Source organism: Orbicella faveolata, unplaced genomic scaffold (assembly GCF_042242905.1).
Source record: "Orbicella faveolata isolate gen_17 unplaced genomic scaffold, um_ofav_v1 contig_47, whole genome shotgun sequence".
In the NCBI taxonomy this organism is placed as follows: domain Eukaryota; kingdom Metazoa; phylum Cnidaria; class Anthozoa; order Scleractinia; family Merulinidae; genus Orbicella; species Orbicella faveolata.
In genome coordinates this window covers 1,384,183-1,410,508 of record NW_028301577.1, presented here as the reverse complement: position 1 = coordinate 1,410,508, position 26,326 = coordinate 1,384,183, and the positions used below count along the sequence as shown (strand labels likewise).

At 38.1% G+C, this 26,326-nt stretch overlaps 2 protein-coding genes across 4 annotated transcripts; one reads left to right on the top strand and one right to left on the bottom strand.

Annotated features, from left to right (window-relative positions):
- Positions 1 to 521: 521 nt before the first annotated feature.
- On the top strand, positions 522 to 9,034 carry LOC110046466 (uncharacterized). Its single transcript, XM_020752163.2, has 15 exons — positions 522 to 939; positions 2,313 to 2,346; positions 2,705 to 2,863; positions 3,218 to 3,293; positions 3,542 to 3,623; positions 3,735 to 3,803; positions 3,999 to 4,147; positions 4,477 to 4,580; positions 5,153 to 5,187; positions 5,546 to 5,689; positions 6,391 to 6,521; positions 6,752 to 6,800; positions 7,036 to 7,090; positions 7,878 to 7,913; positions 8,682 to 9,034. The coding sequence occupies exons 1-15, from the start codon at positions 733 to 735 to the stop codon at positions 8,855 to 8,857; spliced, it is 1,506 nt and encodes a 501-aa protein (XP_020607822.2). The 5' UTR covers positions 522 to 732; the 3' UTR covers positions 8,858 to 9,034.
- A 1,272-nt stretch (positions 9,035 to 10,306) lies between these two features.
- LOC110046430 (phosphatidylserine decarboxylase proenzyme, mitochondrial-like) lies at positions 10,307 to 26,297 on the bottom strand. 3 transcript variants are annotated; one of them, XM_020752122.2, is made up of 6 exons: positions 25,910 to 26,297; positions 14,140 to 14,312; positions 13,816 to 14,052; positions 13,203 to 13,455; positions 12,519 to 12,679; positions 10,307 to 12,276 (listed from the first exon to the last, which is right to left on the bottom strand). In XM_020752122.2, exons 1-6 carry the CDS (start codon positions 26,124 to 26,126, stop codon positions 12,037 to 12,039), a joined length of 1,281 nt encoding a protein of 426 aa, XP_020607781.2. In that variant the 5' UTR covers positions 26,127 to 26,297; the 3' UTR covers positions 10,307 to 12,036. The 3 variants fall into 3 exon arrangements, with proteins under 3 accessions (XP_020607781.2, XP_020607783.2, XP_020607782.2); XM_020752124.2 differs by lacking the exon at positions 25,910 to 26,297 and adding an exon at positions 14,564 to 17,111; XM_020752123.2 differs by lacking the exon at positions 25,910 to 26,297 and adding an exon at positions 16,217 to 17,110.
- Between the last annotated feature and the right edge of the window lie 29 nt (positions 26,298 to 26,326).

Below are 26,326 nucleotides of genomic sequence, written 5' to 3'. Positions count from 1 at the left end.
GAGTGAATAGAAATGAACGTGAGTGAATAGAAGTGAAGGTGAGTGAATACAAGTGAAGGTGGGTGCGTACAAGTAAAGGTGAGTGAATACAAGTTGAAGGTGAGTGCATACAAGTGAAGGCGAGTGAATAGAAATGAACGTGAGTGAATAGAAGTGAAGGTGAGTGAATACAAGTGAAGGTGGGTGCGTACAAGTGAAGGCGAGTGAATACAAGTGAAGGTGAGTGCATACAAGTGAAGGTGAGTGAATACAAGTGAAAATGAATGCTTACAAGTGAAGTTGAGTGCATACACGTGAAGGTGAGTGCGTACAAGTGAAGGTGAATGCATTAAGGTGAATGTCAGTGAATACAAATGTATGGAAGTGTGAGTTGATCTTTTTGACATATTAGGATATACCATACATGGTATAAACATTAAGTGCTCTATATGCATGCTAGCATGAAGTTCTTGCCCCTGCACGCCTGCACTCCTGCACGACCTGCGGGACAATGCAGGCACCAATAAGTGGAGCGAGGACTGGGTACTCATCACTTGTAGGTACTTTTCAACATGGCAGTCAACATGGCGGCACTGTGGAGCCGGCCGTAACCATGTGTTTTATGCCCGTTTTACCCTGTGCTTTGCTAAAATTCTCCTTTGCGAAGACACGTTTTTCACACCAACAAGTTTAAGGGCATATTTACTGGTTAACTTTGCAGAGTAATCACTAGGGAGTCGGTGTTTCGACAATATGAGCTCTGTAATATTTTCTTCAAGAACTTTATTTCCACTGGCAAGGACATTTTTTCTAAGGGCACTTGCAAATGACTTATTTAGTAAATCGCTTGCACGCCCCGCATCAGCATCATCCTGGTGTGTAAGTTGTGACTTGTTACAGAGATACAGGTCTGACGTGAAAAAGACACAAAAGTCCTGGTTTTGCACCGAAAAGTATCCGGTATGTACAAGTCATGATAGCTTCTATATATAGAAGACAGCTCGTTACCTTGGTGGTCCTAATACGAGAAAAAATGTTTAAGTTTTCTTTTTTTTTTTTTCAGTCAATGCTCCTGATGGGTGATCTCACCCAGAACCTTCAAGGGAATTGTCCCAGGGGTGGGGCTGGCAGAGGAGGGTGCATTAACTTCTCAGAATTTGGGAAAGCCCTTGCCCTATTTCAGACCAAAATATATGTTTTTTTTACAGCTTGAATGCAATCAAACTTTGTGGAATGATTGTTTTTGATTGAGTTCAGCGATGAAACAAAATCAAACCAAAACATTTGTGTGTGAGTTTGATTGTGTTTAATTTCTTTACTTAGTTGAACCCAGTTGAACTTCATTGGACATTGAAAAATCTCTCTTACCATGCAATGCAGTGAAGTCAAACAAAGCTAATTCAACAGTGCAACTTTCTTCATAAGACACCGTAGAAAAACAGCAACATTCAGGAAAATATCCACATTTGTCTCATATAACTCCCATTTAAAATCAGATGTTATATTCCAACTTTGACCATTCAAATTAGTCAAACTCAATCGAAGTTCAATTGCATTTGACTACTTCGATTTTACTGCAAGGGTCTGATTGTTTTTGAGTGCCAAACTTTCTGTCAATTGAGCCAAATCGTTTGATTAAGTTTGGTTAAGATTGATTAAGTTCAGTTAAGTTTGATTAATTAAACATTAGATTTGGTCTAAGAAGTTATAAATCAGGTATATTTACCACCCTCTAATGGTAGACATCATGCCAGGATAATGGTGTATTATATATATTTCAATACATACCTCTTACTAACCGAGTTCAAGGGCCATACTGTAATTTTCGGACCAAGTTTTTTCCCATCAATTTATGGCCCAGGCGCTTGGGCCATAAATTGAAGGGGGAAAAAACAAGGATCCGTACTTTACAGTACCGACCGAGAAAATAAGGTTAGTAACGTATATACTATATCTCTTCTGTGTGTCTGACAGGTTCGAGAACGATTTCTATTCACACGGAATGGCTTCAAATTTTTTGTCACACCTCAAAAGCAATACAAGTCAGTTTGAAACCGTTGTTAAGTGACTGTCAAGTTATTAGCAGGTTTTAATACACGGTTTCAGAAGTAAGAGAAAGTTTTAAACCTGTAATTGCTAAAAAAGTTAAGAGCACTTCGCGATAAATCACGAAACATTTTAGCAACAAACACAGCTTTAAATTTTAGCGGGCCGTGCAGTAGAGTACAGTCCGCTAAATTGACCAAACACAGCACGCATACTAACTGAGAGATATAATAAAGCCTGCTAAAGACACTAATTACTAAACAAAGCTTTTTAATTTTATTTTCTAGGATGTAGAAACTCAAACTCTTTTAAGCAACACAGGTATTTATTATGTTAAAAGCAATCTTTGCGCAGTGTGGAACAATTGACCACCCACTTAAGCATATAGCAACAGATTCTGAGAACCAAACACAGCAGGAAGTACATGTTATATGACAATAAGTATGGAGTACTAGAATATCAGTGTTGACCAAAGCTTCATACACAGATTGTTACCTTTACAGTTCTATATTTTGTGTTGTGAGCCTGTGAACGAAGTAGTATCAAAAGTTTTTTTGGCAAGTGCACCACTGTTGTAAAGATGTACATGCATGAACCAAGGGGTTTGTAGATTTGTGATCAAAGTATTAAATGTTAACTTAAATACTTGTCTGATTTCAGCATTTTTCTCTTTTAACAGATTTCAGGGAAAATATTGTTTCATTTTCCACAAAACTCAATGTAAACATCCCAGATGTAAAAGACCTTTTGGCTGCTTTCACTCACGAGTCATACCTGATAGCAAATGCTGACAAACTTATGGAACCTCATGAATGTAACGAAAAACTGGCTTTTCTTGGTAAGACTTAAAGTTGACAAATAATTCTAATTTACATAGATATTTCTTCCCCTTGTAGGAAACTGTAAGTTTGTAAGTTATAAATATACAGTTTACTGTGATTTATATTAATTTTACCCTAAAAGACTGGTAATGTTACTGGCAAGAGAACGTACTTAGCTTTATCTTTGTACCTTAATATTGTCAATTTGTTAGCAAAGCTTTCTTAGTAACAGCTAAGCATGAGATGGGTTTTTTACTCAATACTTTCTAGGTTTTCTCAGCACTTTTTTTCAATTGGCTACTATAAGCTGTGTTAAGTTCATTTGTTGTAACTTATTTGTTTTGAGCTCTGACTGAAATATGTCTCTTTAGGTGCACAGACCACAAGAAAGTGTATCACAGAGTATCTTTATCACAACTTTCCTGAACTTTCAGCATTACAGATCTGGTAAGACTAGTAGAGAGTCATGTGAATTTACTTACTACGTGGTGAATAATAAGCTTATCACAAGACCTGTTTTCACACATGTGGTCACCTTGCTTTCAAACAAGACAGCTTAACATAGGTCCTTCCGTCATGGGCAGAATGAGTGAAACATGACATTACTCAGTTTATATTAATAAGAATTAATAATATTATTATTGCATTATACTCAAGAAAGTTGTAGTATAATTAATTCAGATCATTTGTTGCAGGGATATACAGAATGCTTTGTTAGATGATTATGTATTGCAGAAAGCAGTGGAGTGGAATATCAAAGGAAAGACTCTTTTTTCTGTGAGTTTATCACATATAAATGTCAATTTTTTGCTTTTTGGTAGCTGGAGTTGCACTCTGCAAATGAAACAGAAACAGAAATTGTACAATTCTATACTGTTTTTGTTTTAGAGACAACCACATGAACTGATGCAGAGGCAAACTGTATTAGCTCTAGTTGGAGCAGTGTATACTCATGAGGTCAGTAAAGCAGTACATATGTCATCAGGGTCATGTTAACTGATGGCATATTTCAGAAATGTTTTTGGCTGGTATTTTAATTTTCTAAAGTGAGACAACCATGCTCAAGGAATGTTGATCTTTTGAACTGTTGTGACTCCATGAAAGTGAAGTAATCAGTTCTCTCATTGAGAATTTTTCTTCTTTTTGTGTTAGAGTCCTGAAAAAGCAGATGCATTTGTAAGGTCGCATCTTGTACCGGAACTGACAAATGATAAGATTGAGGAGCTCGTAAAACTGCAACACCCAAAGTTCATTCTTCAGTGTATATCAGATATGGTAGGACACTTTCCCTTGAAGACAAAGTAAGCATCATTTGTTTGGCTGTGCTTTTTTAGTTTTTGTGAATCCTGAATACTGTCGAAAAAGACTGATATTTGTTTGTCTGTTTGTTTGTTTCATTATATTTGTAATCTAAGAAAACTTGCAGTGAATAATATTGTCAGTTATTTGTTGTAAATTTTGTCTACTGTTGTCACAGTGTGACTTCAGTAAACAAGGTCTCTAAAACAAAACTGACCAATAAGATTACAGAACATTGAAAAAGGTTTTGTAAAGTAACTAACATTAAGTTTTTGATAAATTTCCAACTTTTGATTGAAATAAAAATAGGTTTATTTTGTGTTGTTTCTAGACTTGATTCCAAAGAGAAGAGCAAATCTCATCTTCATCTGAATAATCCATTCATCTATTCCGTCAGTGTTATACGTGGTGAAAAAAGTGAAGTACTAAGTCAAGGTATGATTCCACTGACTTACATCTTTCTATGTTACCACCATCAGTCATGAAACATGGCTATAAAGGTTTAAACTAGGGTGTTACAAGACTTCATGGAGGCAACAGGAAATTATTAGATACTTCTGACAGGAAAATAAGTAGTTCCTTTCTATTGCACAAATACTGCATTATTTCTAACAGTAATATTTTGTATTTGTTATATTTGTTATGGAAAGCAATAAATGATTACATTAAAAAAAGGCTTCACAAGTTGCTTGTTGTCACATTTGTGTTTAAATGACCACAGTACATGTATTTGGAACAGGTTTCTAAATTTCTTTCAGTATCACTATGGTTAATGAGACATATACATGATTGAACATGGCCTGAAGATGCCATTATCTTAACATATGCAAGCTCATTGTTGAAGCTCTTTTTATCATAGAGAGTTATGCAGTTGTAATGTTTGAAGACACATCACATGATTCATGTACATTCTGATTCAACCAAAAAAGGTGTATCAAGTAATTTGGGGTTAAAAACCTCACTTGTTAGACTGTCCTAATGGTTTAACATTTTATTGCCTGTTTTAGTGGTCTGCCACTCGCTATCCTTGGCAGAGAAAAAGGTATGTTAACCTGCAATTTTATAATAAGCTATGTAAGCTTAATAAAGGAAATAGAAAAATGATATGTGCAATGTATCAGCTGCCACAAATGTTGGCATTTTGTATAATGATTTGTTTATGGAAAGCATTTTGCAGTGGGCCATTTTTGTATTCTCTTACCAAACTGGATTAGATTGAAATGAAAGGGAATACAAGCTAATCTTTTCAAATGCAAATGAAATGAAGCTGTTTTTATTATATTCCCATAAACTGCCATAATTACAAGCTGGTTCTAATACCAAGAAAACAAAGATGGCCTATTGAATGGAGTGTGTACCTTACATTAGATGTTGTACAAGGCATTAAATTCACATTACAGGCATGCCAAGAAGCTCTTATAAAGCATTACCCAGATGATTTCAACAAGTTTCAGTTAGTACTTGACCGGGATGATTTTGTAACAGAGGCAAACATCGATTTTGGTTTGACTGTTGCTGAACAGCGAGTTGTGGAACTGGACAAGGTACAGTGATTTGTGTAATGCCTATCAGGCATGTCCAGATACTGCTCCACTCTTGTGCTAGACCTAACTAATGAATTATGTACAGCAGAAGAGCATAATTTGAATCAGTTTGGTGCAGCACATGAAATTACATACACCAAACAATGTCAAGTTTGGGACAGGCTGTTACATCATACATTATTAGAGGGACAACTGATGCATACACTCCAGTCAGCATTCTTTCTCATGTGTTGAGTTACCAGCACACAAGAATTTGTTTGGGAAGAGCTATGCTCATGGTTGGTCTTGAGTGGAGTGGCATGACTAGTCATATTTGACATTTAACAGCACAGATAATAAATTATACAGCAACACCAAATTTCATTACTTCAAAAATCTTTGAAGATATAATTGTGATTATAGCAAAAGTGTAATAATAGCTAGCTTATGAATTTGAAACTATTGTTTTATGTTTAGCCACAATATTTAGATGTGTCATCTGAGAATGATAATCTTTAAATTTAATTCATAAGAAAGTATAACCTTGTCATGTATAGTAGGCTGTGTAAGAGTGGCAATATTCATCTGAAGTAGTAGGTTTGTACAACAGCTTATAAATCCCATGTCCTCTTAAGTGTGAATGGAAGCTCCAAGAACCTTTTCGCATAAGTTTGTAGACTAGAGTGAAAAGCACCTGATATCACATTTTGTGTTATCCTTAGGGAGAGGAGAGCTTTGGTTTTCACATAAGAGGAGGTGAAAAGAAGACAAAACAGAATGAGAAGTGGCTTGTGTTTCACTATACAACCCCTGTGTTTATTTCACACATAGTGCCTGGGGGTGTTGCAGACAGGTAGGGAGTGGTTACCGTACCAGATGAGCCCCAACAAGCAGGTTTTCCAAGTATTGACTTTGCTAGTGGCCAGTACACTACCACAGTTATAATGTTAATATTGTGATCACAAGTCACGCAGTGAGGGATAAGCTGACCTCCAGACCTTTCAACTATATTATCTTGGAAGGATTTGTTATTGTTACCAGACTGAGTATTGAAGTGGAATTTGTTTGTTGTTCCTCTTGCAGACATGGGGGATTATCTGTTGGTGACAAGATTCTTGCTGTAAATGACAGAGTAAGGCCTACATTTTCCACTTTTTAAGCAGCATGTTAAAATTTTTTTTATGCCATATGCCATATTTGGCTGTGAGTTTGAAATAGCTGTTATTGTATAACCACATTCTCACCACTCGCCCTTTCATAATCAAGTGCAGATTATGACAAAAATAATCACACTGACCCAGACGATCACACAATATGAACTACTTAATATGCTTTTAGATTCACACCATTTTTAAAACGTTTTTTAGAGTTTGGAGGGGCTTGATCATGAGAGGGCTGTAAATCTTTTGAAATCTGTCTCAGGTAAGGGTAGTTAATTTGAATTTCTTGTTAGAATAGCTTATTAGAGCTGGATTAAGCCTTCTGTCACCTTACTCAACAGCATAGAGTCAAGCTTAGGTTATATAAACCAAACATTCTCAACTGTTATGATTTAGAGGGGTAGTTGTTTTATCCAGATGTGATTATCAAATCACTCAGGTAGCCTGCAGTACAGGCGTCTTATAAGGGAGTGCAAGCTAGTGTTATGAGCTGGCAATTGTTTACCAAACCACCATAGAAATTTCATTCTCTCACCAACCTTACTCTCCTTCAAAAATACAAGACAGCTGTCAAGCATTTAGCAAAGAAATACTGAGCCTGCACTGCACGGTACAGGTTTATAATTTGGTGTACACTTGACAGAATATATTTAACAATGGAAGTAGACTACAATTAGAAAAGATGGATCTGTCCACTGATTAACCCTTAAAGGCCTCCTTGCTATTTCTTACTCTGAGAATTTTCTCTTCTTATTTGATTTGATTTGATTTGATTTGATTTTTTTTTATTATTATTAATTATCTATTTTTTACAGCACGCATACTTACATTATTAATTACAAAAAACTACGTATAAAACTACAACAATACAGCTACTTACGCTAATTACAACTTGCTCTAATTACAATGCTTGACGAAACAACAGTATTATTTAAACCGCTTACGTTACACTACTTTTTAATCGCGGACAATTACTACAATTTATTATTTTGTCATGTCTGGTCAGGTGAATAAATAAATGATTGATTAATTGTTTCTCTTGATTTCAGGTCGTGTGTCCTTGACAGTCAGTCACTGCAAAGAAAGTAGGTTGTCTCCTGTTCTGTACTGGTGGTTTTTGTCACAATCTAGTTATATTTTTTCAGTCTGACTTGTACATGTGAAGTGTAATGATTTCTGTTATAGAAAAGGACAGAGTAGACTGTAGCGAGTATGGACTATAAAAATCGCAAATGTGATAGGTTCCCTCACATTTACTATGTGTGTCATCTGTAAGTATAAATCTACTAGCGTTCTATCACAAATACCGTTCTCTGATTGGCTACACTACTCACTATCTATTCTGTGATAGATAGTGAGTAACGTAGAAGTGTACCCTTGTTAACAAAATGACAGCTGCTTCTTGGCATTTTCAAAGTGTCTGTGAAGAGGATTTAGATAAAGTTTTGAACGACTTGTAGATTTATACTAAAACAATTAGATTATTCGCTCTCGATTTCTATGCATGATAGTGCATCCTCGTCAACAATCACGCAATAGAAATCTCAAGCTCGTAATCTAATTGCTTAATAGAACACAGTGACACATATGCTGGGCTAAAATGGATTTTGACCAAAAATTGCATCTTAGTATAAATTGTAACGCAAGTTTAGAATTGCTTTCTATAATTGTGGCAATTAAAACAGTAATTAGACTACTTTTCCTTGCCGGTCAACTCTGCTGTGCCACACTGAATATTATCTCATAGAAGACTTTGGCTTACTGAAACCAACTAGAAACTGGTTCATAGATATTTTTTGCTTTGTCTCATTTCGGAAAAGCTAACTTTAGTCCTCTTGTGTTCTTTCTCACAGCATTGATCGCTGATCAGATTGAGATGAAGTACAAAGAAATAAAACGTAAAAAGCGCCTAGCAGAATTATCGTCTGACATATGGTCAGAATGGCATCAAGCTCAAGCTAACCAGACACCATCACAGTATAAAGATGTCCTCAAATATCACAATGATGCTAAGAAGACATCATCTTAGATAAGCTGCATAATCAATTTAGTATTCTCTCTAATCTGGTGCAGTCAACTGCAAAACTAACAGATGAGTGTCATAATATAAAATGAATGCTGTGAAACAACTAAAATCAACCTGTTATCTTTCACCATTGACAGCTAGCCCAGTGTTTGAATAAATATTTGCATTTTTTGACAACAATCCGACTTCTACCATTTTATCTCAGTTTCCTAGTCTCCCTCTTTGGTGGGTTTTCGTTGTGCAATATTCTTTTCTTGTTGCATGTCAAGCCAAACCTGTGGTGCAGGTGACCATGACCATGTCTCTGCATGCACAGTCTTCATTCATGTCAGGGGTTTTATGAAGGGCCTGGCACTGGGCAAATTGACTGGTTGTGAGGAAGATTTTGCCTGACTGGTTTGACCATCTAGAGGAAAGTTTTTCTTTCTTAGAATTTCAGTTCAACTGGTCTTGCCCACCTGTGAAAATCAGTTGTCCTCTTGCTGAAAATGTCAATGAAGCCCCTGATTCGTGTGCATGTGATTAAATGTCAAACATTCTCCAGTTATCTCACATAGTGTGGGAGGCACGGTGGTCTCATGGTTAGTGAGCTTGTCTCCAGATCGAGCGGTCCGGGTTTGAACCCTAGCCAAGGACATTCCGTTGTGTTCTTGGGCAAGACATGTTACTCTCACAGTGCCTCTCTCGACCCAGATGCATAAATGGGTACTGGCAAACGTAATGCTGGAGGTAACCCTGCGATGGACTGGCATCCCATCCAGGTGGGAGTAGAAATACTCCTAGCCACTTCATGCTACAGAAACTGAGATAAGTTCTGGCCTGATGGGCCACTTGGCTCATATGCAGACTGCACCTTTTTTTTACCTCACATGGTACAAAATGGGCAATTATACATTCTGACACAAGAAAAGGTCTGTTATGAGTATTTCAAAATGAAGAACACTTAATTGAACGTCCAATCAGTGAAGTACCGATATCCAGCTATATAACCAACAAATATAATAGGCTGCTACTGAATTCCACTAAACTTGAGGGTTGTGAAACAGTTGCATCAATTAATCTGATTGATCCACCTAGATTAGCCGAATACTACCAGCGGATCAATTGACAATATTGTAAAGTTACGTTCTTAACAAGCTGCCTGTTGATATTGGATTTCTGTTTCATTTTACACGACACCGCCAGGCTTAAAAATAGTCTCGAAAACATTTTGTCATTAGGCTTGATCATACTTTACTTGGGAATTCAAAATTAGAATGTAGGCAGGAAACCAAGCAAGAAAGTTCAGTGCAAATATGGTAACTGAAGTCATGAAGGGGTGTTCATTATGCAAACTTTACAAGATTAAAAAAAAAATTGCTTGATCCTAAAAATGTGGCCATTGCATGTCAAGAATAAAATCTAATTTGCGTTAAGATAGTGCCAAGAATTCCAGTTGAAAGCATGATAACCTTTTAATTTTTTTTTGTCATTTTTATTACTTTTTGAACTAACTTGAAAAGACAAACCTACTCAGCAAAAAGTGATTCCCTTTGGTTCATATCAATATTAGGTTGGTCAGGTTAATAGTGGGCTGTCTTTTTCATTGTCTAAAGCCTTGGTCAAACGTCTCATGATAGTCGATGATAGTTGATGATAGTCGGTGAAAATTCGGGGAGAATCATTCACCTATCATCGACTATCATGCACCATGTTGCCAGGCTTTTGACTAAGGCTTAACATAAAACCCAACACAAGCTTAAGTGATGAGTGTAAAGAACCTTCTACTGGAGTCAAACCTGTAAATCACACAAAAAAGCAGATCTACTTTGTTTTCATGGAAAGTAACATTTCAGGGTGAAAGGTCAAATCAACCCTGGTTTAACAAAAATATTTTTTTATATTTTTTAATTTGCATTTGAACTTTGTGTAAAAATTAAATGTCTAGAGAACCTAATGTAGGTTATGGTTCATTGATAGACTGATACCTAAAAATGGTTTCCCTCAGTAATTAATAGTCAGTTTATGTATAATAAATATTTTCTCAATATAACCTTTGTACAGATTTTAAACAAATCTTACATTTCATTTGAAAATGTCAACAATTTGTACAGTATCAATTTATGAGTTTTACTTTAATTTAGAAATAATGATTATGTGAAAATATTGATTTGCCTCACTTGAGCCATTCAAAAGAAATGAGGCCAATAATGATGACATCACTAATATTTCAAAATTAATTAACCAGACACAAGCAGAAACTGCTGATGACATTTTACTCAAATTGTTCAATCACGTGAACATTGACTGTTTTTCCACATTAATTTTAGCTTTTGATTTTCGTATACAGTGCTAACGCTGTAACTAAGTCCACCAGCCCAAATTTTGGGTAAATTGACAAATGAAATCCTTTGATATTACCAATAGATTCCCAACATGAAGTAACCATAACAAATGTGACCATTATTATTTTAATCAATAACTGATAATTAATTAATTAACTAACTAATTAATCTTATTGCTCAATTTTTGCAAAAAAGCTGAATTTTCTCGGGTGCATTAGTTTTGCACTGTAAGGGCTAGAAAGAGTTTTAAAGAAAGAGAACTATGAATACAAGAGTTGCTTTTTGTAAAAGGCAAAAACCATAGTTAATAGAGGGGACTGGTTATGAAGCCCGGCAAAAGTCAAAGGAGCAAACAAAGAGGCCAAGATTTATGTTGGAAGGTCCACGAGCATGCACAATCTTTTGTTTTGCGCTCATACACTATGCACGAATTACGTAACCAACACGTTTCTATTGGTTAGTTCCTCAGTACAGAGTAAACAACTATTGTCTTTGTGCACATTCAAGGCAAAAAAGAGAACAAAAACATACAATAAAGAACTTTGTTGAGTTTCATAACCATTACCCTCTATTAACTATGGCAAAAACACCATATATATTTTTTTTATATAATTTCAATCCACAACAGTTCTTAACTAATCTGAGCTGTTACAATATCAACAATGTCCATGTGGTTTTGGTAGTACATGTATATCCTTATACCTTTGAAGAGGAAGTATTTTCACCACAAAATACTTCCGTAGAAAATTTTCTTTAAATTGTAATATTGTAAGACTGCATCAATACCCTTAAAGATAACCTCTAATTTATATATTGAACACTGTACCTATAAACTCTAATTTACATTTAAAAATTATGTTATTCTGCTTCTTCTCTAGATAATCCTACTGGTTCACCATATTTTAGTTTCTGTCCAGCTTGAACATGAAATTCAAAGTCTTTAGGCGCCTCAAATATCAAGACAATAGTTGATCCAAGGTTAAATGCTCCCATTCTCTCACCACGAACAAGAGGAACTCCTTCAGGTTTATCGTTAAGGTATTCTAATTCATGAAATGAGCCTGGAGAATACCTTCCTGCACAGTTTGTTTTCAAATCCTGCAAAAGTAAATGAAACAAAGCTATAAGTAAAAGTTTGCAGTTATAACTCTTACTTATGCCCAATTTAAGCTTTGTCTATGGGGATTTAGGCTGTCAAGAAGGTGGGAGAGGAGGAAGTGTTTTCATACTATCCAAACAGTGCTACAGGGAGACATTGGTGGTATGCATTTGCATGACTGAGAAAAAGGCTTGTACTACCAATTTTTAGCCAAGATCACAAAGCTGATAATCAAAGGTACCTTGTCAAACTTGAGGTTAATAGATCCAACATTGTAAGCTCCGACAGCCGTGAAACTGAAAAATCCATGTTTCCAGGAACCACTGAGAACAACACGTTCATTATGGTTGAACAAACCAGCAACCATTTGAGCTATTCCTGGGTGCACAGAAAACAAATCCCCTGCAATGACAAAGCACGTGGAGCTGAGTCTTCAATTGCCTAGACATTTAAGGATACTTTTGAATGATAGTTTACCAAGGTAGAAAATAGCCAAGAGAACAAAGGTGCTGATGGCATTTGGTTGATTACAAGAGATTTTAGCATGTGTAGGAATAAATGAAGGTGGTTGTTTACATGAGTTTCCATTGGGGAAATTCAACTTCAGCAAATTACAAAAACAAGGTCAAGAGTCAGGATACTGAATAGATGTGTAATACAAACTTTGCAGTGAAGGAATTATGGCAAAACTTGAAAAATTGCTACAGCACACTTTTCAATGTTTTTACACAGAAATTTACTAATAAATTAGTAATGAGTAATTTCATAGAAATTAATTTTATAATGAAAGTGACAATATGAAGTCACAATGTTTCAACCTCTCACACTTGAAAATGACCTTGGAGAGGTCGAAACGCGATGTTTTATCATTATTTTTTATTACAAAATCAATTAAGAACAACAGAAAATAAAATGTTTGACTAACCTGGAAAATGTCTCCTGAGTTTGACATTCCATTCACTAGGTGAATGAAATGAATGATAGTCACCAGGTCCCAGGTAAATTACACAGTGATATAGGCTTTTATTGTTGTTTGATGCTAATTCCTTTAGTGTAGAACTGGATGGTTGATCTGGTCCAAGGAAGGTTTTCATTGAATAAGTTATTCCTTTGACTTGTTCAACCATGTCATTTTCCACCTCACCAAAATGGAGCACAGTCCCATCAGCTGGACTCACCTAAGAAAAACAAATTATCAATTTGATGTTGAGCATAGAAATGCACCACGTAAATCTAACAGTCTTTAGATCTACCTCAGATTCTCCTAACAGAGCACTAAAGTTGTGTATGGAACTGAGTAATAAGAATATCGATATTTGCAGAAGAACAAGAACCAGCTGAGAAAACTTGTCAACACAAGACAATGGAATGTCTGCTTTCCCTAAAAACATAAATGGCATAGAGGTAACATTGTGCTAGGGGTTATCAGGTTATGCGCTGCAGACTGTGCACATAGAAGGGAACTGAGTGAGTTAAATCTTCACTAGTACTTTACCCATCCCTCACAACTCAATTACATAATCTGAGCAGATACTTACAACAGAGCTGGCATCACAGATCTTTCTGGCATCAGGTTTAAGTTGCCTTCTAAAAAATGCTCCAAGACTTGGATAATTTACAAGTTCTTCTTCAACTGCTTCAGCAACATTGCAAGCAAAATACCATGAAAATGAACCAAGAATTGGTTTACGTAACCACAATGGCAAGTCAACATCACACACTTTGCCCCAAGCGCGAGAACAAGCTCTTGTGGGTAACTTCTTGAACAATGCAACCTAAAAAAGCAACAAATCATTAGTAAGTAGAATCCAAAAGTTTCGTGACGTGACTACTTAGTCACACAGTTAGTCACGCAATCTCACCTGCCATTGACTTGGTTCAACGGATTCGCCTGCCTCGAGTTTTCGTTTTTCTCTCTCCTTGATGTGCCAGAATTGCTGATAACACACGTAGGCGAAACCAACACTCGCTGGAATACTAAACCAACGAAGAGTTCCAAAATAGCTTCGTACAGCAGTTCCTAGTCTCTTCGCCCCTAAAAATGGACAAGAAACCCATTTCAGCCTTCACTCAAACGGAATTACGGCACACACAACATTGAGAAGATTTTCACCCGCTTAAATAGTACAATACGTGGATCGAAAGAAATGTTGGTGGCGAGCACTCATGAACTGTACAAACTTGTTGACAGCCTGGCTTTGTTTATCAATACGAGCTAAAAATTTTGTGCAAAACTCAATGATTTCACGAAAACGAAGTTTACGTCTTTTCAGTCGACGAGCTTACCTTTCATTGTATGGTATCTACGACAAGGATAGAATTCAAGGATAAAAACTTTACTGTACAGAATAGGTAAGCTAGAACGTGTTGTAACAGCACGCGTGGACTTCACGACCGTCACTGAAGATCGTATGCACGAATTGTACAAAAACGACTTCGCAGATCCACGTAATATGTTATACATCATAAAAAGATGAAATCACGTTTTCTCTCTGACCTCTTCAAACCAAGAATTAACCTAACAAAAGGAGGCATTATAACGAAAAAGCTGACAATAGCTATTGCGCCATGCTGCCTCGCGGGGGATCAAGGACTCGTACTGAATTCTGGGATGTTTTGATTTGTCTCTAGGGAGGGGAGGGTTCGTCAAAATTGTTCGACTTCTCGATCACGTGCTCAGTGGAACTACGTCAAAGGTCAACTTCGATTTTCCTAGCAGATTGCCAAAATTTCCGTGGTAAAATGTGCATCTCGGAAATCAAAATCATAGAGCTCTTGTTTACATCGCTGAACGAAGATTTTCTTTGTCTAAATGCTATGGCACGAACACTTATGTATCACTTGTTTTACACCGAGTTCAAAGTTCTTCTTCTCCAGTATATCACGTGATAGAGTCCACCCAAGCCACGCCAAGTAATTTTACGGCCCTTTGGAAAATTGACATTTTTTTTATCAATAATCTCCTTACTAGGTGCTTTCAGTTTGGTTGTTTTTTTGGTGAAAACTTTTCCGACTAAATAAATCTGTTAGATCGTGTCAAAATTAAACTCCCATGTAAGCGTGGTAGTACCCTACAAAGAGGCGTGATATTACCAAGCCGCGTTACTAGGAAAACCTGTTTTACTCAGATAACTTTAACTAGTAAAGAACACCAGACGGTACACGGTATCATTAAACTTTTCGCAAGGGCTGTTTTATGACTTTTATTGAATTCTTGTCAGGGTTAACCCATTGCAGCCAACATAGGCTGGTTTAAATGGGGCCCTACAACGGACTTGGACAACTTTATTTCACACTTTTATTTCTACATGTAAGAAGATATTACTGGAATATTCAAAGAAAATACAGCGATTTTGTTAGCGAGGCATATGACTTACGCGAGTTGCCTGCATTCGAGAAAGGAATTTTAAACCACCAATCCGCAACCTCCACCGTACCGCGACATACGCGAATTATTATTTCACATTTTCCCCCACAGACGTTTTAGGCGAAGACTTTACCCCGAAACATTTGCCAAAAGATTCGCGATCTCCTGTGATAAAAGGATTTAAGTGCAAGCCTTATTCCTGTCCTAAAACCTAACGCCAACCGCACTTGCACTTATCTCATCTAGTCTTTATTTACATGTAATTTTCTAGTCGACGCCTAATTTTTCAACTCCCGCAGGCAAAATGGCAAGCAAAATGGTCAAACAAGATTCAGCGAGGAATCCCAACCGTATGTTGGAAATATATCGAGCTAAATAGTCCATGATTATCAAAGAACATGACGTTTCACTCCATTGAAGGTGGAGAAGGCTGGAAACGTACCGCTTCGACTGGTTACAAACCCGATGAAACCGGTTTGGCCGCGACGGTCGAGCGGTCGTGATGACAGAATGCAAATTCACTTGAACATTTGTACATTACCGTGCTGGATGTCGGATGGTCGTTACCGTACCTTTCCTTGTCGTCCTGTGTAGAAGGGTCTCTGATTTATTCCTTACGGGCCAAACAAGGCCATAGCTTGCGAAGGCGACCACTACGACGAGACAGATCGCGGAATGAGCATAAAGAACGCACGACATAATCCAAGTGGAATCATGTCTCAGATCGTTCAGGTGGCGATAACCAGCAAAAGAAATTTCATCATCAGCGTGTAACCGCATTTTGAAGCGATAGTATTAAGTACAGTCGAGGATAGTAAATGTAATGTCGTTTATCCCTTCGAGTAGGAATCCACGACAAACACAACGTCTTGTGTACTTTCACGTGAAAGACAGCAGCAGGAGATTCTACATATTTTATTAGATCGTATGTTATCCGGGAGTTTTTTTGATGGAAAATGGAATGATCTGATTGGTTATCGGCTAAAATCTGTCTGGTGTGCACGTGCACGTAACGGGATTATGCAACATGGATAATAAACGATGACAAGTAGGTTACTCCTGTCACGAATTCTTGTCGGAACAAAGCAAAACCAAGAAATAAAGGAATCACTGTGTAAATTCATCGATTGATTGCTTTTGCTTTTGCTTTGTGCGTTTTCAACTATGTTTCATTTTTGGTTGGTCAGTTGAGCCAATATTAATTGTTGCGAAAGTGGATCAAGGAGTCAGTCGGTCAAGCACAGTTGGGTTTCGTCTACCGTGACAACTGATCGAATCTAAGAAAAGGCATATGCCAAATCTCCAAATATTTCGAAGACTTCGATGATTAAGGCCCATGGCCTAAGGTCATGCGTTATAAACGTCTTTGACGCGCATTAAAATTCAGTTAAAATTCTCAATAGTGTTTCGGGTAGTTGCGTGAAATGTATTTCCCAATCTACAGTAATTTCCCGCTTCACTCCTAAAACAATGAACTCGCAGTTCAGATTGGGTAACCCGAAAACACTGACCCCCGGTACGCGGACCCCCACTACGGACCGGGTCCGCGGACCACCTATAGACCGGTCCACGGACTACCCCTACGGACCCCTTTACGGACCACCCCCCAAATTAGAATGAAAAAAAAAAAAAATTTCAGTTATGGGTTGTCTAATAGATCGTGTCGGCGAAATTTCAAACTTTACATTTTGCAAATTCAACGTTCGTGGGGTTCAAGCTCGGGCGCAAGTTGTATCATTACACATTGCCATTTCCTTTGCTGTGGCCATACTGTGTATGAAAGACAGCGAAAGTCTCCAGGAAGCCTCCAGGAAGCCTCCGGGGAAACCTCAGAATTTGTGCTCTTTCCCCTCCACCATTTTGTTCAGCCCATTCTCACGTGGATTCGTGAACTCGTTCCAGGCTTCACAATTTGCTCAGCGCAGTTACAGATACAAACAAGCTTGAACTACCTAAAAACTCATCTTCCATAGTCAGATTGAGCCACGAATGCAATGTAATAAGTTTCCTTCTTTTTGCCATCGGCATCTCCTTACGCTGAGTAAAGCTTATAGGCTTTTTTTTCGGGGGGGGGGGGGCGGGGGGAAGAAGGGTGTCAATTACATTTCCACAGTGTAATACTCGAAAATTCGCCGAGACGAGTAATCTATTAGATAACCCATGAGTGAAGTATTTATTTCTAATTTTTATTATATTTTTGTTGAGTGGTCCGTAGAGGGGGTCCGTAAGGGTAGTCCGTGGACCGGTCCATAGGTAGTCCGCGGACCCGGTCCGTAGTGGGGGTCCGCGGACCGGGGATCAGTGTTTTCGGGTTACTCGGTCAGTTTAGTTTGGCTGCAAGTCCCTGGCCTCCGTTACGAAAATATTTTCATTTCCTCGGGAGAGTTGTCAGTGTTGCCGACAAATTCTTACCTTCCAATCTCTTTTATAACCTTTTATTTTTCTCTGAGTTTTAAGAATAATTTTCTTTTCGCCGTTTTCTTAGAAGCATGTGACACTAGCTCACTCCTCAGGAAAAATTATGCAGCTTCTCGGAAAGGGAACGAAGAGCTGTTGATAGACGACCAGAAATGGTGAGACAACTGGAAGGGTTGGGGCTTGGGTTTCTTCAAGTTAAGTATTAAAGGCTGGCTGGCTGACCAACGCGCCCATGCCTCAACCTTTGAGTGTGTTCGGTTGTGTAGTGAAGGCAAAACGATTAAAGCAAAGTTTGAACTGCTACACTTTGTCATGCTTAGGGTAAACATTTTGAAAATCAGCTTTAGTCATTCTTCAAAAAATGTCTTCTCGCAATCTACGCGCGACTCCGCCCCCCGTCCCCGCCCACTCTTTTGATACTTATACGTCCATTGCGTACATCATGTACATAGTTCTCGAGCTATAAAATGTTTCGAGTGTCAGCACCGAACACGGCGAATCATCTATAGCATTACGTGATAATTTTTTTTGACTAAGCTGATTACTAAAAAGAGTTCCAAGATACCCTGCGAGACAGCGATTCACTTCTCTTTCTGTTCGTCTCTTACCGAGTGGAAAGGAAAGGTAATCTCTGTCTCGCAGGCAGTTCCAAGAAAGATTGCTTAGTGTTTCTGACACCGTCGAAAAATTCTTCAGGACCAATAATGATAGGAAACACCATGAGCAGAATTTTTTTCGTGCATGGCAATTTCAATTTTGCTGATGCTATTGCTGGACTAAAACTATCTTCATTGACAGAGATGTTATCGTCTGTTAATGTTTTGTTTTCACCCTGGCAAGAAGATAAGTAGAACAATCCTTTTCAAGACTCGAGCTAGCCTCACACAGACGATCTGCCCAGAGAGTCAAGTTAGGGACTGTGCAATAATTACCTGGAGCAGGGGGGGGGGTTGGAAAATTAGAGGGAGGCATAGGAGAAAATGACAACAAGAGAGAGAGGGGAGGTTGGATGTAAAATTTAATACATAAAATAAAATAAAATTTAATGCATGCTACTTCGCCTGGAAAGTATTCACCATTCACTACGGTAACGTCCACTGGAGACCAGATCGACAAGTTTCTCCCAAGTGTCCAGATAAAGAGATCATGTGTTCAACGAGGGAAAATTGCCCTCTTCTGAAGAAAGATCTTTGCATGAGGTATGTTCCCAGTACAACGTGGACGAGACTGCATGTAAAAGTTATGTACAGTACCTTGAGTTCCCGGATGCAAAAGCCAAAAAAAGAGTAAGAGAAAGGAACACTCTTCCGCTTATTTCTTGGACAATTGAAAAAGTTGTAAAAGCGCTTACCAGCAAGCAGCTGAAAATGTATCTACAGCAAAAAGGTCTTAAGATAAGTGGAAGCAAGACTGAGTTGATTGGTCGAGTTCTCACCCACGCACGCGGGAACAGGTGCTGTAGAAGATGAGGAATCTCCCAATTCATGCGAAGACGACACAAGCTCAGAGTCCAGTCCATTTCTCAGCCCCCCCCCCTCCCCTCCACCCTCCCTCCGCTCCAGGTAATTATTGCACAGTCCCTCATTGTTACCGTGATCCAAATTAACAAGATTTAAATTATTAGCAGCCAAAATTTCCTCACGTTGAACAAAGATTGTCTCACGATTAGCAAGAGAAAGAAAGTCGTGTGTCCAGCCAGTGTTCGCGTTTGATTAGCTGTTTAAAAGTTTTGTGATGCTGTGAATAAACATACCGTTCCATACTTTTTAAATTAAAATCTAACCGTTGAACCCTGTTACTTTTATCTTTATCCTGAAGTTAACAAGATTTCAATGTAAACAGCGAAAATTTCTTCAAGTCAAACAAAGATTGTTTACGATTAGCATGAGAAAGAAATGGTTCTCTATCAAAATTATTATTCCCTAAGTCATTGGTCCAGACAGTGTTCGCGTTTGATTAGCTGTTTAAAAGTTTTGTAATGCTCTGAATAAACATGCCGTTCCATACTTTTTAACCGCGCGGCCATGGGCCGAGCGCGGTTCATGGTTTACCCGTGGTTTTTTTTTAACCGCGCGGCCATGGGCCGAGCGCGGTTCATGGTTTACCCGTGGTTTTTTTAACCGCGCGGCCATGGGCCGAGCGCGGTTCATGGTTTACCCGTGGTTTTTTTTTTTTCGACTTCGGTGCGAGCAGACCCAAGCTTCCACTCGGCCAAATTTTGAGTCACGCAACCTGTGATGTTTACTCGCCAAAAGCTGTTGAAACAATAAATCTCATCTTTCGCGGGAATAAATTAAGAACCCAGCGCTCGTCAAAAATTATATTTTTTCACCAGAAATTTAGCTCGGAACATATACATATTTATATTTGTTTGAATCGTCGATGAAATGACCTTTTCCGGATATTTTTTCCTTCGGGGTCAACCGAAACCTCAGATTACAAAATCACGCCGAACCCAAATGTTGCAAAAAAATCTCTTCAAAACCCTGACTTCGAAGTGATATAACACTTCAGCGTTAATAGCTACCACACATCGGCAGGCGGTAAATCTATTCCTTAACAATCCAGCTTTATCGTGTTAAAATTTCAGCGAAATCGAACAAAACCAGAAGTAATTAGAATTTTTTTGTGACCTCACTCCCCAGACTTGTCCTAACAAAGGAAGCAACGGTCGCCCATAGCAACCGAAAAACACCAACATAACAAAGCCGACGTTTCGGCCAAAAAACTCCACAATTATCGCCTGAGAGTTTAAACTTGAATGGGAACATCTTTTTCGAACCTTTTTCAACTGATTTAGACGAAAGACTGGCCTCGGCGGGCTACAAAAACGACAAAGAGAAAAAACAGAACAAGACAGCAGAACAAGTCGATAATATTTCATCGCGTGGCTTTCGACACGAAAACGAAAATACAGCTTACTTCTGGATAAATTCAGCCTTAGAAGCCAGCAACCGGTCCCAAATTACTTTCTGTATCCTTACAAATGTCCTGATTTCCATCTCCGAAAGATTTTGCCCCAATTTTGAGCAAATAAACATTTCGCCGCGGCGATCGCCATTACGGTGGCTTGCATACTAAATTAGCTAACTTAACAAAATTCTCCCGAGGGGGGGGGGGATACGACAAATTTGGTGAGAATCAAAAGTAACGCCAATTTTCTGTCACGTTTTCAATCTGTGGTCACTGGAGTGACCAAAATCGATACATCCGTCGGGATAGGGTTTTTTATGACTTGTGTGACTACTTTGCTAGCCCTTTACTCGTGGAAAACACCAATTAAATTTAATCATGACTTTTAAGAAAGAAAGCTGTTATTAATAGTGTTATTATTGTGTCGTTGATATCGTTCATGCCCATACATATCCCGAAGAAAGTTCTAGATTAAGACCATTAAGTCATCGGAGATTTGTCAACGGCTACCACTGATGGTGCAATAATACAGTTTGTGTTGATCAAGTGATGTGATGTCTACAGTAAGAAAAGAATCATCAATGACTGCTTTGGAATGTGCACTGCGTTCCGACGGTAGTGCTAAGCGAACAGTTAAATTTTAAAAGCGCGGTTATAAGATCTAACAGATCTTCTTGTTTTTTTCGACTTCGGTGCGAGCAGACCCAAGCTTCCACTCGGCCAAATTTTGAGTCACGCAACCTGTGATGTTTACTCGCCAAAAGCTGTTGAAACAATAAATTTCATCTTTCGCGGGAATAAATTAAAAACCCAGCGCTCGTCAAAAATTATATTTTTTCACCAGAAATTTAGCTGGGAACATATACATATTTATATTTGTTTGAATCGTCGATGAAATGACCTTTTCCGGATATTTTTTCCTTCGGGGTCAACCGAAACCTCAGATTACAAAATCACGCCGAACCCACATGTTGCAAAAAAATCTCTTCAAAACCCTGACTTCGAAGCGGTATAACACTTCAGCGTTAATAGCTACCACACATCGGCAGGCGGGAAATCTATTCGTTAACAATCCAACTTTATCGTGTTAAAATTTCAGCGAAATCGAACAAAACCAGAATTAATTAGAATTTTTTTGTGACCTCACTTCCCAGACTTGTCCTAACAAAGGAAGCAACGGTCGCCCATAGCAACCGAAAAACACCAACATAACAAAGCCGACGTTTCGGCCAAAAAACTCCACAATTATCGCCTGAGAGTTTAAACTTGAATGGGAACATCTTTTTCGAACCTTTTTCAACTGATTTAGACGAAAGACTGGCCTCGGCGGGCTACAAAAACGACAAAGAGAAAAAACAGAACAAGACAGCAGAACAAGCCGATAATATTTCATCGCGTGGCTTTCGACACGAAAACGAAAATACATCTTACTTCTGGATAAATTCAGCCTTAGAAGCCAGCAACCGGTCCCAAATTACTTTCTGTATCCTTACAAATGTCCTGATTTCCATCTCCGAAAGATTTTGCCCCAATTTTGAGCAAATAAACATTTCGCCGGCAGCGACCGCCATTACGGTGGCTTGCATACTAAATTAGCTAACTTAACAAAATTCTCCCGAGGGGGGGGGATACGACAAATTTGGTGAGAATCAAAAGTAACGCCAATTTTCTGTCACGTTTTCAATCTGTGGTCACTGGAGTGACCAAAATCGATACATCGGTCGGGATAGGGTTTTTTTATGACTTGTGTGACTACTTTGCTTGCCCTTTACTCGTGGAAAACACCAATTAAATTTAATCATGACTTTTAAGAAAGAAAGCTGTTGTTAATAGTGTTATTATTGTGTCGTTGATATCGTTCATGCCCATACATATCCCGAAGAAAGTTCTAGATTAAGACCATTAAGTCATCGGAGATTTGTCAAAGGCTACCACTGATGGTGCAATAATACAGTTTGTGTTGATCAAGTGATGTGATGTCTACAGTAAGAAAAGAATCATCAATGACTGCTTTGGAATGTGCACTACGTTCCGACGGTAGTGCTAAGCGAACAGTTAAATTTTAAAAGCGCGGTTATAAGATCTAACAGATCTTCTTGTTTTTCGACTTCGGTGCGAGCAGACCCAAGCTTCCACTCGGCCAAATTTTGAGTCACGCAACCTGTGATGTTTACTCGCCAAAAGCTGTTGAAACAATAAATCTCATCTTTCGCGGGAATAAATTAAAAACCCAGCGCTCGTCAAAAATTATATTTTTTCACCAGAAATTTAGCTCGGAACATATACATATTTATATTTGTTTGAATCGTCGATGAAATGACCTTTACCGGATATTTTTTCCTACGGGGTCAACCGAAACCTCAGATTACAAAATCACGCCGAACCCACATGTTGCAAAAAAATCTCTTCAAAACCCTGACTTCGAAGCGATATAACACTTCAGCGTCAATAGCTACCACACATCTGCAGGCGGTAAATCTATTCGTTAACAATCCAACTTTATCGTGTTAAAATTTCAGCGAAATCGAACAAAACCAGAATTAATTAGAATTTTTTTGTGACCTCACTTCCCAGACTTGTCCTAACAAAGGAAGCAACGGTCGCCCATAGCAACCGAAAAACACCAACATAACAAAGCCGACGTTTCGGCCAAAAAACTACACAATTATCGCCTGAGAGTTTAAACTTGAATGGGAACATCTTTTTCGAACCTTTTTCAACTGATTTAGACGAAAGACTGGCCTCGGCGGGCTACAAAAACGACAAAGAGAAAAAACAGAACAAGACAGCAGAACAAGCCGATAATATTTCATCGCGTGGCTTTCGACACGAAAACGAAAATACAGCTTACTTCTGGATAAATTCAGCCTTAGAAGCCAGCAACCGGTCCCAAATTACTTTCTGTATCCTTACAAATGTCCTGATTTCCATCTCCGAAAGACTTTGCCCCAATTTTGAGCAAATAAACATTTCGCCGGCGGCGACCGCCATTACGGTGACTTGCATACTAAATTAGCTAACTTAACAAAATTCTCCCGAGGCGGGGGATATGACAAATTTGGTGAGAATCAAAAGTAACGCCAATTTTCTGTCACGTTTTCAATCTGTGGTCACTGGAGTGACCAAAATCGATACATCGGTCGGGATAGGGTTTTTTTATGACTTGTGTGACTACTTTGCTAGCCCTTTACTCGTGGAAAACACCAATTAAATTTAATCATGACTTTTAAGAAAGAAAGCTGTTGTTAACAGTGTTATTATTGTGTCGTTGATATCGTTCATGCCCATACATATCCCGAAGAAAGTTCTAGATTAAGACCATTAAGTCATCGGAGATTTGTCAACGGCTACCACTGATGGTGCAATAATACAGTTTGTGTTGATCAAGTGATGTGATGTCTACAGTAAGAAAAGAATCATCAATGACTGCTTTGGAATGTGCACTGCGTTCCGACGGTAGTGCTAAGCGAACAGTTAAATTTTAAAAGCGCGGTTATAAGATCTAACAGATCTTCTTGTGTAATTTTAAATCTAACCTTTGAATCCTGTTACTTTTATCTTCATCTAAGTTAACAAGATTTTAATGTAAACAGAGAAAATTTCTTCAAGTTAAACAAAGATTGTTTACGATTAGCATGAGAAAGAAATGGTTCTCTATCAAAATTATTATTCCCAAAGTCATTGTTGCAGACAGTGTTCGCGTTTGATTAGCTGTTTAAAAGTTTTGTCTAGTGTAGTCTATCAACTTTATTGGTCACAAAATTACAATATAATTAAAAGAAGAAAAGGACCAATACTGAATTGCGCGAACGGGAAAATAAAGTTACCCATGCGAGGCGCAACCCTAGAAGCTAGTAAGAATGGTGATGGAAAATCTTAAATTTGATAAACATATCTTGCCATATTTTTGTAATTAAAATCTAACCGTTAAATCAGCATTTGCCTTTCTTAGAGAAATGCCTTCTGGCGATGCATATATAATACACGCGATGCCCTTTCGCTGACTGGCGCGCTATTCTTTCCGTTTTTCTTAGGAATGCAATAATTGTTCTCGAAAATGCAAATTTCAGGCTTCGTTTGTGCGTAAGGCGCTTGAATCAAATATTATTTTGCATAATATTCATCTTCAAGAATTGAGCTGCCGTACAAAGGGTAAAGGTGAAGTAAATTAATATTTTGCTCTTGGTTAATGAGCTATTCCTTTTACACTCTGTATGCATGACCGATTGTTGATTATCAGAAAACCCTCGGGGCACCGACAGAACGACTGCACAACCAACTCAGCCACACAGCACTTGTAACTTCTGACTGCTATGCTACCGGTACCTTTAATTTCCACGATCGTACACATTATGTCAGCTTTATTTGCATTTGTTCTGTATACAGGTTTGAAGTGTACTCACTAAATCGAGGCTAGTGTTATAATATCTCAATCTAACATCCGACACCAAAGTAACGGTAATTATATTAAACCAGCTACTTTCTATATAAACTGTCTGAATTCCCGGCCGCATTTGTAAAATTCGAATATTTCAAGGAAGTTGTAAGAATCTAAAACTGCTTTCATTTTACTTATTACAAGATTTCAGGCATTCAAAAATAACAAGCAGATAATTCGGCCAATGAAATGGCTAGAATCGTATCGTATGATGCAAAAATTTGCATTTTCTATATTTCCTGACGCTAAAAGGGCTTGGCTATACACTTCCACTGTCAGTGATAGCAAAATACTAATAGTTGAAGTTATCCACATTTCGTAAAGAAAAACATAATACCCCTGATAATCTAGTCACGAGCAATTTTTACGCCGTATCAAAAGAATTTTTGTTGCACGATTTCCAAAGGTCACCATGCAGGTAGCATCTTATATGCATGGAGCAAATGTTCGCATGCGGTTTGTATTTCGAATTCACAAAATTAAAACTCCGTCTTACCTGGTTTTTTGTCGACTTGAATTTGAATCTGCAGTCTTCTGATCTTCATGGATCTTAAAACGCCCAGTTTAGTGATTATAAGCATCACAAGAACACTGAAAAAAGTCTGAGTATTGAGGAGAAATGGCATCCATGCTTGGCCGCTAGCGTAAGGCTCGTCAACTTGCAAGTGAAATTGTACATCCAAAACAATTTGATCTTCGCAGTGTAAGATCATGGAGAAAGCTTCTACATTACAAGTGTATGGTGGATTTGCAATTTTTTTAATCTTGGTCGTTGAAACAATGCAGTAGAAGAGGAAATTTTAAAAAATTTTTGTCTTTCCAAAAGTTTCTGTCGTGCCACCCCGATTAAACTTGTTTAGAATAAAACATCAAGTTAAAATCAGCACACCCAAAATAATTTACATGTGAATGG

Coding starts and splice junctions, on each gene's coding strand:
- LOC110046466 (XM_020752163.2), top strand. CDS start 733: ATGAGCTCTGTAATATTTTCTTCAAGAACTTTATTTCCACTGGCAAGG. Junction 2,864..3,217: donor CGAAAAACTGGCTTTTCTTG/GTAAGACTTAAA, acceptor ATGTCTCTTTAG/GTGCACAGACCACAAGAAAG. Junction 3,294..3,541: donor CTTTCAGCATTACAGATCTG/GTAAGACTAGTA, acceptor CATTTGTTGCAG/GGATATACAGAATGCTTTGT.
- LOC110046430 (XM_020752122.2), bottom strand. CDS start 26,126: ATGATCTTACACTGCGAAGATCAAATTGTTTTGGATGTACAATTTCAC. Junction 14,313..25,909: donor TCAAGTCGACAAAAAACCAG/GTAAGACGGAGT, acceptor GTCCATTTTTAG/GGGCGAAGAGACTAGGAACT. Junction 12,680..13,202: donor ACTCAGGAGACATTTTCCAG/GTTAGTCAAACA, acceptor TTGTCATTGCAG/GGGATTTGTTTTCTGTGCAC.